At 41.0% G+C, this 12,773-nt stretch overlaps 1 protein-coding gene across 1 annotated transcript; it reads left to right on the forward strand.

The window, feature by feature from the left end:
* Positions 1 to 2,818: 2,818 nt before the first annotated feature.
* LOC115260167 (probable cytochrome P450 28a5) lies at positions 2,819 to 5,125 on the forward strand. The gene is made up of 3 exons (XM_029861067.2): positions 2,819 to 3,078; positions 3,684 to 3,930; positions 3,996 to 5,125. The coding sequence occupies exons 1-3, from the start codon at positions 2,894 to 2,896 to the stop codon at positions 5,061 to 5,063; spliced, it is 1,500 nt and encodes a 499-aa protein (XP_029716927.2). The 5' UTR covers positions 2,819 to 2,893; the 3' UTR covers positions 5,064 to 5,125.
* Positions 5,126 to 12,773: the final 7,648 nt, after the last annotated feature.

Raw genomic sequence — 12,773 nt, forward strand, 5'->3', positions numbered from 1 at the left:
GTTAATGATTCTCGCCAATAGTAAATCTGGGGTTTCGAGATTTTCAGTAATATCTTCTCCCTTACATAATCTTACGATCATGAAATAATGTTTTGTTTTAATCATGAAATTTGAACAGGCCATTTCCCTATTTTAATTTTTTATGGATGGTTCCCGAATGCTCAGAAGAATGCATTATGCAGCGTTAAGTGAAAAAAAATGAAAGATATTTAAAAAAAACACAAAAAAATACATGCTTTTGTTTTTTTTGTTTTACTCAAGGTTTTATTATTTTTAACAAGAATTTCATCATCTAAATAGAGGTAACAAAGTATAATTCAACAGTAGATTACTTAATGCGTCCATTTTTATTGACTTTCGAGCTAATTTCATCTTAGGTTGGACAAGGCGAGATGAACCCATAAAATTGTCTTTGTTTATTCTCATAGGTCCCACATGCCCCAGACAGCGAAATGCACTGGGTCAAATGAGAGCAGTAAACTAAAGGTAATAAATAAAAATAAAATACAGCTTTTTCGCTTGAAATTATTTGCATGAACTTCAAATACTATCCTGAAACCAAAAAAAGTATTTGTAGAATAACAATTCTATTTTTAAACGACGAATGTACAGTCATAGCACAATCATGGGTCACTCACAATTATGGGTCAATTCCATTTGAATTGCATGGTGAACTGGCTGACTAATAATTGCGACAGAGTGACCCATAATTGTGTAATGACTGTAGTAGAGCACGTCAATCTTACCTAGTGAATTGAAAATTACATATGAACAACAATAACGTATATGGTCTATTTATGGTTGAAACAATAACATTTTTTGTATTCAAAGTATCCGTAGGTGTTATACCTATGTTTTTCATGAAGAATGTTAGTCTTAAAAATAAATAATAATAAAAATACTAGCTATAGGTCTCACTTGCCCCCGATTCTCACTTGCCCCGGGGTACCTTATAGCAAATCGACATTAGGTTGATGCCATGGTTTGCTCTCTGTTGAGCGAATGCTCTGCTACGTATCTATTTTCTACGTGTAATAGGTTCTGAATAGATTCAAAAACTCGAGCGGAAAGTGATACTATTACTCGACAGTGCAAATTGAATTATTTAAAAACGGAAGTTCTTATACGACATGACCGTATGTTTGGCCCACCCAATATTAAAAAAAATGAAATTTTCCTATACGAAAAATCATAAAAACACAGCGCGAATTGTGGTAAGCTTGGATACATGTTAAACTACAACGGCAAATAAATGTCCATTAGACCGGCTCACATCTGTATGATGAGAAAAATGTAGCCAATATGCTCGGGGCATCCCCATGAATTGTGCCTTTGGGTGTGAAGCACAATCTGTGCAGGATTGGGGGTTTCAGGAGGTTCCAAGTGTGACCAGAGGGATTTCAGGGGATTTCAGCAGTTTCCCCGGTTTACATTCGGAACCCCTGGAACACCCTTGGAAGTTCAGAACGCTCTTGAATGAGCTTGAAGATCTTAAGTGGTTCAAGCAAATTCTAGGGGCATTTCTGGATATTTCAGAGGCAACCGCAGGAGTGTTTCAAAGACCTCAGAAGGTTAATGGAGGCTTCTGGGGGTATCAGTGGATTGACGAGCTTGGTGGTCTAGTGGCTACCGCTTCTGATTCATATGCAGAAGGTCCTGGGTTCAATCCCAGGATCGTCCCTTTCCTCCTACTTTGTACCTTTCTATCTACTTTCTCTTTCACTCTCTCTCCTACATATACGTTATGTATATTCGTATGTTCGTAGCGATCGCTAGAACCAGAAACGGATTGAAAAAGCCGTTTCCCTTCCTTCCAACCTTCATCACAGCACAGTGTCAATCTATCATATATAACGCCCACAAGTTATGCAACCAAGCGGACTGTGCCGCTTCACAGTAATCTTCACACAATCTATCGCTTTACGCCTGGCATCCCTGCAATAATGCATGATCTATCTGCCAAAAATAGAACATTTCCCACCAACACACCAACATCCGCATGACCTTGTGCAGGCGCAGAGGATTCAACGGCCTAATGTGGGCAAGCGATTGCAATCATCACTTCCCTCCCCTTCCCCATTGACCAGCAACCTGACGCAGCAGGCGCCATTGTCGCCTAAAAATACAAAACCACCAACGCTCACACACTGAAGTTCCTGTCAGTCCCAAGCAGCTATCCCATCTTCCTTGTGTGAGTGTAGCTGATCTGGCGATACTGGAGTAGCAACTGCTGGCGGTCAATCAAGCTCAAGCTCAAGCTTCTGGGGGTATCAGTGGATTTAAAGGACGTTCCAGGGATTTCATGTGACTTCAGGAGAATTTCAGCGGATTCGAAGAGATTTCAGGGGCACTCCAGGCACTTCATATGGTTTCAACAATGTTTTAGGGGAAAGATCCCCGATATTATCTGAAACCTGGGAGCCCCTCCAGAACCCTACTGAAATCTCCTAAACAGCCTTGGTACCTCTTGGAAGCCCAAAGGAACCCACGGGTACCCGAAACGCTTCTGGAATTCCCATGATACTTGAAATTGAAAGCCTAACCAATCTATTACAGAAAATTTTTATTTGCCCTTAGAAAATAAAGTTTAAGGGAGTTCTAATTAAATGCAAAACATGAGAAACCGTGGAATTATGCACGAAAAAAACAAATTAAAATAAAACTATCTGTACTAACCGATAACGATGGACTAATAACCCCAGTAATTAATCTCGTTTGCAGTAGTTTTGAACTCGGGAAGCGGACGGTCATTTCAAGTGTAACATTGCATCCTGCAAATATGGAAATCTCAATTGCAACTTAAAACTCTCGCGCTCGCACACGCCTTATCAGTTCGCGTTTGTCGGGTTTGTGGAGAGGTGGTGCTCGTACCTCAAGCGGAGCTAATAAAAGAATGATCCTAACAATAACCTTGATCGTGTCGGCAGTAGCAGCCGTATATCTTTATCTCACGTGGAACTACAACTACTGGAAGAAACTCAATGTTCCCGGTCCCAGCCCCTTACCCGGACTGGGAAACTTTCCGTCACTTTTGCTGCAAAAACGGCCCGTCTCGGATGAGATGGATGAAATATACAGGTGCGTGAGTTGTGCGAAGACACGGTTGGTAGAAGGTCTCGTTCCAGTTCACTTTTCGGATTCCGTTTTGGTTCCATTTTATGTTTCCAAAATTTCAGCGCAAAGTTTACATAGGAGTTATTACTATGGTGGATGTCATCTCTTAAAAAAAAAATCACTCCGAAAAAAAAAAACAAACCATGGTATGTTTGATGCACGAAAAATAAACAAACCTACGTCGGCCGCAAAACGATCCGATGATCGTGAAGAAAGTTATTCAATCAGAAGCGAAAAAACAACACACTCATACCAACTTTGTTATTCTTTTTACGTGTTAAGCTAAATTGCCCTTATGATTGACTTTAGTTGGATTATTTCGTGGTCTCTGAAAATCTAATTCCTCATAAAATTACTGCATATGTTATTCCTTGGTTTATTTTAGGAGTTCCTTACGATTTTCTCCTAATAGTAAATCCAATGTAAACATTACGCTGAAATGTAGTGACTCTAATATAGTAGAAGTACGGCACACAGCAAATATGGAATCAATTAGATTTCAGAACGTGACACGGAGTAATAAGAATACGCATCCAATCAACGCAATTAACATGCAAATGATCTTCCAGAGAATACAAACAGAAGTACAAATTTGTCGGAGTGTTCAGCAATCGATCGCCGAGAATCATGATCACGTCATCGGAGCTAGCAAAAGACGTGCAGTCGAAAAATTTCAAGAACTTTCACGATAACGAATTTGGCGGAATGACAAACAAAGAGATTGATCCGCTTTTTGGGCGCAATCCATTCTTGTTGACCGGTGAGGAGTGGAAGGTGAAACGTGCTGAAATTACACCCGCGTTTACGACGTCTCGAGTGAGATATTGTACATTATTGTTCAAGTGCATGATTCTTAAACAAAGTTATCTATATATTTGCAGATGAAAGCTCTCCTGCCGTTGATAGAAGATGTTTGCTCCAGAATGACAAAATATGTGAAGGAAAATGGAGGAACTGTTCAAGATGCCAAAGAGCTGTCAGCTAAATTTACTACGGATGTTGTTTCCAGCTGTATATTTGCTTGTGATGCTCAATCGTTTACCAGTGAAAAACCAGAAATTCGAGAACAAGGACGGAAGCTGATGGAGCAATCATTTTCTTCGTTTCTGACCATTATATTTATCATGAATTTTCCTACCTTGGCGAAATTGTTTCAAATTGGTATAGTTTCAAAATCAATGGAAAAATTCTTCACCGATTTAATGAGTGAAGCTATTCGCCATCGTGAAGCGAGCGAAACAAACAGAGCAGACTATCTGGACTTTCTGATGAGTTTGAGAAACAAGAAAGAAATATCGGAGCTAGACATGGCAGCTCATGGAGTGACATTCTTTCTTGATGGCTTTGAAACATCAAGCGTAGCTCTTTCGTTCATGCTGTTTGAAATCGCAAATAATCCCGAAGTACAAAAACGACTGAGACAAGAGTTTCTTAAGGTCACTACTGACGAAGGAACTGTGTCTTATGACTCCCTTTTCGAACTCGCCTATTTGGAACAAGTTGTCAACGAAAGTCTTCGTCTGTGGCCTCCAGTAGCATTCATATCCAAGAAGTGCACAGAACCCATGGAGCTGCCCCTAACGGATTCGCGAAATGTGACCATTGCAAAGGATATCTGTGCCATCATCAACATCTGGTCCATGCATCGTGACCCGGAAAACTATGACGATCCCCTAACTTTCAATCCGGATCGGTTCAGCCCAGAAACCGGAGGAACCGGACCGTACCGAGAGAAGGGATGCTTCTTTCCGTTCGGCGATGGACCACGCCAATGTCTGGGAATGCGTTTCGCCCGCATGCAAGTGAATCGTTGCTTGTACGAGCTGGTTACAAATTTCAAAATAACTGTCAATCCCAAAACGAAAGTACCCTTGAAGTTGGACCCCAAACAATTCCTTATTATGCCGTTAGGGGGCATTTGGTTGGATTTTGAACCAATTTCAAAGTGAAACAGTGTAGTTATAATCGATCTGCACCTCCAATAAATAGTTCAAGATCATCTCCTGACAAACGTGGTCATTTTTTAAGTCCTATCCTCCTTCCAATCCGTTACAAAAGCACAGAGATTTGGGGCCAATCACCGACTCAAAGTCAATATTGACGCAATCCTCCCAGACGATCGAGAGCTGTACTGGCCTCGCTCTTGTGACTGCTGAGGAATGGGAAAGGAAAAGTCGTTGGACACCTAAGAAAGGTATGTATTGACCTCTACGTTCTTCCAGGCCTCGGTGTCACGGGAATTTGAGTGTTGTTAGTGAAAGGATTGAGTCCAAGGGATACGTTTAGTCAACGTTTTGTCACCTAAATGATATTCAGGAACAAACTCGCTAAATTACACGAATACGGGAATCACGCGAAAATGAAAACGAATTCCAGTACTCCTATGGGAATAAGGCAAACTCTCACAACAATCGTGAATTACCCTACACAACACTACGTGATCCGCTAAATCGTCAGGTAAGATTGGAATATATAAACTTTATGTAAGGCATAGCACCACCAGCCGCGTCTCAATTCGGTCGACCATATTCTAAATAACGCGGAGACAAGAAAACGCGTGACAATTTCGAAAACGCAGCCGCTCGCGCGCAGGGCCTGCTGTTTTCTTACTTACTTACTTATCCGACACTGAAAGACTGCGTTGAAATTATTGCAGTCGATGAAGAGACACGAATAAGGGGACACAGAAGTTATTCCACAAGTTCAACGAATTCTGCAACGATTTCGTACTGCGAGCGGAAATGTGCACCAGATTACACTATGCCCAAGGAAGTCGTGGAAGTTTCCACTACACAAAGTTACAGGACCGACCGGGTGTCGAACCCGTCACCCTCAGCATGGTCATACTGGATACCAACGTCATTACAGCTGTGGCAATATGAGCCCTACAAGGATAATGACGGGAGCTTTTTGATGAATGGACGTGAGATGATTGAAAGGTAGACATGTTGGAAGTTAGGTAGCGTTGAACGCTCGGGTAGCGTCGAATTCATTGTAATTATGAAACGGTCATCGACGGAGCCAGCCTCGCTTATGGCCTGCTATCGAAAATGAAATACTGGAATCTATGTCATGAGCTGGTGCATGAGGGGCTTAAAAAGAGGGAATTTTGTGGAACTGTCAGGGATTTAACGAGGACACCTTACTTCGCAAGAACAGCTCTTGCTCCTGGACATTTGAAATAATGCTAAGGGAATTTCCAAGAAGTTCCCAGAGAGCCCAACAAAGGGAGTTGCAAGGGGTTACATGGGTGTTTCAGAAGATTCCAGGAGCCTTTTATGGGCGTTCCAATAGCTTTCGGTGGCGTTTCAATGGAATTACGGGGATTTCAGAGGAGCCTTTCAATAGTAGTCAGGGACGTTTCAAGGCATTTCTGAAACGTTTCGGGAAAGTTTTAACCTTCTTCGTGCATTAGTTGGCGCTCAGCACCTACATTGTATACACTCGGTATGCCTATCTGAGTCATAATGACCCTAATGCACGAGTCGTTCCGAGAGGTCTCGGGGGCGTTTGTTATCATTTCATGGGCGCTTCAAGGGGTTTTCAATGGCGTTTCAGGGGGTTTCTGGAGAATTTCAATGGCATTGGGGTTTCATCGGCATTTCAAAATACTGGGATTTCATCCGTAGAGACTCCCTTTCGGAATCTGAATTACCGCCTCAACAGACCACGCTCACCTTCCGTGCACTGTATGAGCCTGGATGATCCTCTCCAGGACTCCTGGAGCTTTCTGAGGGTGTCCAATGTCCAGCAAACATATTGATCTGAACGATGCTGGGCTCCCTGGAGGCTTTTCTGATCTCGGCAGCAAAATCAGCTTCTGGACCTTCCATCTGTCTAGGGAATAACTTTGAATTAAGCGTTTCTGTAGCGCCATCCTGAAAATGTCCTGCGCCACTGAAATACTCTGAAAAGCCCTTGAGACCTTCAGGGATCCCCATGCAACCGCCTTGGCCCCCATGATACGCCCCTGAGACCTCCTGGAACCCCTTTGAGATTCCGTGAGATCCCTTGAAATGCCTCTGAGATCCCCTAAACTCCGATGATACTCTCTGAAGCACCCCTGAAACCCCAGGCACTCCCTGAAACCCATGAGGTCCTCTGAAAAGTCCCTAAGGTCTCCGGAACCACCCTGAAATTCTCTGAGGCCCCCCTGAGATGTCTATGAAACCTCCTTAAACGTCCTTGAGACCTTATAGTACCCCTTAAAACTAGATAGAATCCCTTTGAAACGCCTCTGAAATCTCCTGGTACCCCCTGAAATGTCCCTGAGAACCCCTGAAGCTCTCTTGAGACCTGCTGCACAGTGGTACCGCCAGAGGCCAAAAATCGAAAAATTGATTTTCTAATTCATGAGTTTGTATATTTTTTATAAATCAATTATGTTCCCAAGAATGCAGAAAAGCCATTTTTAGGTTAGTTTCTGTTGCATATTTTGCTTGAGAGCCTGAGTACTGTTATGCAATTTTACGGTCTCAAAATTTGTTGAAAAATCACATGACTTTTGAGTTGTACACCACGTCTTCGTATAACAAAACCAAGAAGATTTTCAATTGGTTTTCAACGCAGTGAATCGGAATAGATGATTATCTTCCAATTCGAAGCGCCAAAAAGCGGTACTGGATGTTTTTGGACCAATGGGGATGTGAGTAATAGGCACATAATTTTACACATAGAATATATACATAATAAAAATTCATGTAACATTTAAAACATGTTCTTAACCACATTTAATCAATCGTCCGCCAGCAAATGATCAGATTTGAGTAGGAGAATCAATCTGTGAAGGTTGTAGCTGCAAATATTTGCATACAAGTTTGTAGGATGTGTTGGAAGTTACCCGTTAATTTTATAAAAAATATGTATTAAAATTACTATAAAATTATATATATACTAGTATTTCTGTAATTGTCTCAAATGCGTACCAAAATGACTGAAATTTTTACAGGAGATATTTCAATGCTTTTTACAATAATCGAGGGACATTTTGTTTGCATTTTGTTTGAAAAAAAAAAACTTTGAAAATGTTTTTTTTAATTATGAACAAAAATACATTTCTGAAGGTATGACTTGAGCTATGAATAGTTGCATAACAACCATTCTCATTTGGCCTCGTCAAAACTTACATCTGTAATCATCGAATTTGATAAAAAAAATTTGCTTTTGCTGCCAACATTTACAAAAATTCCTCAAAATCCATCCAGTACCTGAAACTACAGTGCTGGAAGAAGAAGGAGTAAATACGTTCTTTAAGTAATATTTACTGGACATAACTCTTCATATTCCCTTCCCAAATCGGAATATTTGATCAATTTATTGACGTTAAATCGTAGTATACAAATTGATTTCTTTGATACTATTGCAGGCGTCGAATACATTCCAATGAGGACGGGTATTTGTATATATTTCTTTTATTGGGTAGAGCTATATTTCATTAAAATTCCACGTACTACATCATTGGATAGCAGTTCCAATGCAATTGTAAGAAACAAATACGACAGGACAAATACTTGAATCTTTTTCATTGTGCAAAACGCAGGCCCATGAATTATATGACATATATCTGTGTAAAGCAATATTTTTATGGTTGAAAAATTTCCTTTTACGTACGTTTTGTGAATTAATCCTGAATATTTGTTTGAAATAATTTAGAAGTAATTGATTCTGTAATAACACTATTGTTACTTTTGTTTCAGATTTATTACTTTTGGGCAATGGGTACAGTTATACATACTAATTCGATTTGTGATGATATTTCTGTGTTTCTACATTGCAAACTACCTTATTTCTGAGAAAAATCTTCAGTATCATATATTTATTTTATTGCTGCAGAAATAAAACCTACTAATAAAATCACAATTGTAATGCTAATACTGATGTATTCACAAGAATCTATTACGGTACTGTCGTGCTATACATGTTTTAATGTGTAATACTTAGCAGAAATTCCTCAGAATTCGACCCATTCTTCATAATAATTAAAAATATTTGATTACATATTTCTGTGCAAAATAAAGGTTTTTTTTTAATGATATTTTCGTTTATTATAAATAAAAATATTCAAAGTTCATATTTTTCAAGTGATGGCCATGAAAATGCACTGGAATGTACTCTTTTAGTCATACCATGCTATTTCTGGTCACTTATAATGATTCTGGCCTTCAAAAACGAAGAAAGTGATTTATGACCGCTTCCCTGAACAAATGGAACCACTGTGTGCTGGTAACCTTTGAATCCCCCTGAAATGCCGGTAAGACCTCTAGATATCACCCGGAAACCCCCCTGGGCCCTCTGAAACGTCTCTGATATCCCATGAAACGCCCCTGAGACTCCTTGGAACACCCCGGAGAACCCCTGAAGGCCTCTAGAGAGATCTCCTGAAACGACCCTGAATCACCCCAGCAACCCCAGAAGCACCCCTGAGACCCTAAAGAAGGAGCCCCCTGAAACGCGTTCATTTCCTGTTTGAGGACTTACAAGAACTCCCTTGATCGGATCTACCAACGTATTTGGTTGTATCTAAGAGCTTCATGACTGAGGTTCATACTCACACAGCCCCAGGTAGATATGATCTATCAAGTGGTGAGTACGATGATTCTTTAAGGGCCTCGAAGAGCTTCCTTGAGTATAGATAACCAAATCTACGAGTGACACTAGCTGTACCTAGGAGCATTTTTTTTTTTGTTTATAGAGACTTTACCCATCTAAGAGCATTAAGAATGAGGTTTATACACACACAGCCTTGGGCATCTTGATAGGGAAACTTGCACCTGCCTTCCATTTCTTCGCTTCCAAGATCTTAGCAATTGATCGGTGCAGACAAATGGCCAACCTTTTCGGGCACACCTTCTTGAGTTCAGTTGCAATATCATCCCTACCAGCTGCCTAACTGTTCTTGTGTTGAAGTGGGAGCTTCGGAATGAAACGGACACTGGTAAGTTTCGGAGTAACTTTATTAACGATCACACTGGTCGGAGTCTAGTCAAAAACTGACTGCTAGGAAAATATAACAACTATGGTTGTCAAGGGTAACTAACCCCTCGGGGCAGGGGCGATTGCCTACTATGTCAACATCTTGAGGTGTTGAATGGCATTGTTGACCTCACTCAGTATGACAGTTGATCGGTTTTTATCATCAACCTTAAGCGATTTCTTCATTGGCGTAGCTAGCTTTTCCTTTTTTCTCACTCACTCTCCTAAGCAAACACGAGAAAGAGAAGTATGAAACAGGGGGTACAGGCCCCCTCTCTCGCATCCCGCTTTTTCTCGTGCTAGTTTAGGAGAGTGAGTGAGAAAAAAGAAAAATCTAGCTACGCTAATGGATTTCTTCCATAGCCTTGTTCCTCAATGTTTGCGTTTCCTGCACCATTCACATATTCATCGAAGTGCTGCCTCCATCGTTTGGTCGGCTTACGTTGATCCATCAAGAGGCTTCTGTCCTTATCCCTAGCAGGATAAGGGTTGAGTAACGCGTAATCGGTTCCCAATACAGCCATTTAGTTCTATTATGCGACATCTCACTACCTCCTCGTAGTACCGGCCTGACTGCGAGAAACGTCAGGGAAGATAGGGTAATGCCCGCCCACCCCTTTGAGAACTTTAACGCATTGAACCGCTTTCAAACGCTTTGAAACGCTTTAAAACGCCTCCCAAGCCTCTATTGAGTCTCCGAGAAATTCATCTGCGAGCCGCTGAAGTCCCTTTGAACCCTCCTGAAACCTCCTGGGATGCCCTGAAACGCCCTGAATCTCCCTGAAACGCATTGAAATGCCTTGAAGCGCTTTGAAACGCCTCTGAAACATCCGTGGAATTTACCTGTGAGCCTCCCCATCTCCAGCATCCCCAGGAACCTCCTGATATGCCATGTAACGCCCTAAAACGCCTTGAAACGGCTTTTAAACGCCTATCAACTCCCCATGAAACATCCGTTAAATTTACCTGAGAGCTTCGGAGGCTTCCTAAACCTCCCTGAAACGTATTGAAAGTCCCAAGAAACCTCCGTAAAACTCGCTCGAGAGGGTCACAAGTCCCATAAAATGACTCAGAAACGCCCTGAAACGCATCGAAACGTCTTGAAATACCTCTGTAGTCCCCCGTGAAACCTCCGTAAAACTTACCTGTGAGTCTCTGAAGTCCCCCAAAAACCTTTCCAAACATCCTGAAACGTCTTGAAATGCCTCTAAAACACAAATGAACTCCATGTGAAACGCACCTGAGACCCTCTGAAGCCCCCTAAAATACCTCTGAAATCTCCTGAAACGCCTTGAAACGCTTTAGAACGCCTCTGAAACCCACTGAGAGCATATAAAGCCATATAAAAGCCATCTGAAACCTCCTGAAACGCCCAGAAGCGCCTCTGACTCCCTCCCCAAAAACTTCCTTGAAAACCCCCTGACCCTCCCCACTTTACATCTAAAAGCCTCGACACCTCTTTGCATCTGCAAGCCACTTGCCCTTTTCAAACTTCTTTGCAACTTCGAAATCAAATTAGGTAAAAATTCTATTTAGGCAGTTCCGACTAATCACCTAAGTGGTGGTTCGGGAGTATATTTGCTTTGAAAATTGTTTGTGATTGTCCCTTGCAGCATTCTTAGTTTTCTATCTTTCCTCTTATTTTATTTTCCTAGTGCATCACATTCGTAATCGCTTGCTGACGTACGGTTAGGCTTAAAATTGACCCTAATGCAATAGGAAGGTAAGTTTAAAAAAAAATACTAGTTGTCCCCGGGGCAAACTTTGAAGACGGGCTTGGCGTTCTAGTGGCTGCCAATTCTGATTCGTATGCAGTAGGCCCTTGGTTCAATCCTTGGCCCGTCCCTTTCCTCATACTTTGTATCTGCTGAGAAAAGTCCCTCCAGAGTTTTCAAAGAGACTCCTCTATAATCTCCAAAAATATGTGAGAGATTCATTCAGAATACTGAAAAATATCAAACCAGCAATCTTCCAGAATCCTGAGAGAAACTGTCTGCAGTATTCATTCCATTAGAATCCTGAAAGAGATTGCCTCCGAACCCTGAGAGGGATCCTAAGAGGGGATCTTCCACATTATTAATGGAAATTTATCTGGAATCCTGAGAGGGATTCTAAAAAATCCAGAGATGGACTGACCTAGAAACCTGAGAAGGATGCGTTAAAATTCTGAAAGAGACTTTCTCGACCATAAGAAGGATTTCTCCAGAATCCTTTAAAGATTAACTTAAACTCTTGGGAAGGATTGCTCAAGAAACCTGAGATATTCAGTTATACCTCGATTTAGTGGACCCTAGATCATATAGACCCTCGATTTTATGTACTTTGATTTTATGTAATTTTTTTAATGGTAAAATTTTTCATTTTGCATTTAAATAAAAAGAAATTTAGTATTTTTGAATCGAAACAAAAATCGAATGTAAAAAATCGATTCGGTCGATTTCGTGGGGCTTCAACATCGATTGAAAAAATCGATTAATCGGAACAAAAACATCGATGTTGAGAATATCGATTCAAAGTTGCCCAATGCTACTGCACTGCTACTGGTTTCCTGCAATAGGGGCACAACTCAAAATTTGTCATTTTTGAGATTTTGATGGCAAATGATGAAAAACTATGCAAACTTTCATCTCACAAAGACCCGTTCCGAAATTCATTGAGAAACGCGAGATTTTTGCATTCACGGAGAA

This window comes from Aedes albopictus, chromosome 3 (assembly GCF_035046485.1).
Source record: "Aedes albopictus strain Foshan chromosome 3, AalbF5, whole genome shotgun sequence".
Lineage (NCBI taxonomy): Eukaryota > Metazoa > Arthropoda > Insecta > Diptera > Culicidae > Aedes > Aedes albopictus.

Excerpts from the sequence above, each read along its gene's own strand:
- LOC115260167 (XM_029861067.2), top strand. The coding sequence starts at position 2,894 with ATGATCCTAACAATAACCTTGATCGTGTCGGCAGTAGCAGCCGTATAT. Across the intron at positions 3,079-3,683 it reads GAGATGGATGAAATATACAG|AGAATACAAACAGAAGTACA; the intron begins GTGCGTGAGTTG and ends ATGATCTTCCAG. Across the intron at positions 3,931-3,995 it reads CCGCGTTTACGACGTCTCGA|ATGAAAGCTCTCCTGCCGTT; the intron begins GTGAGATATTGT and ends ATATATTTGCAG.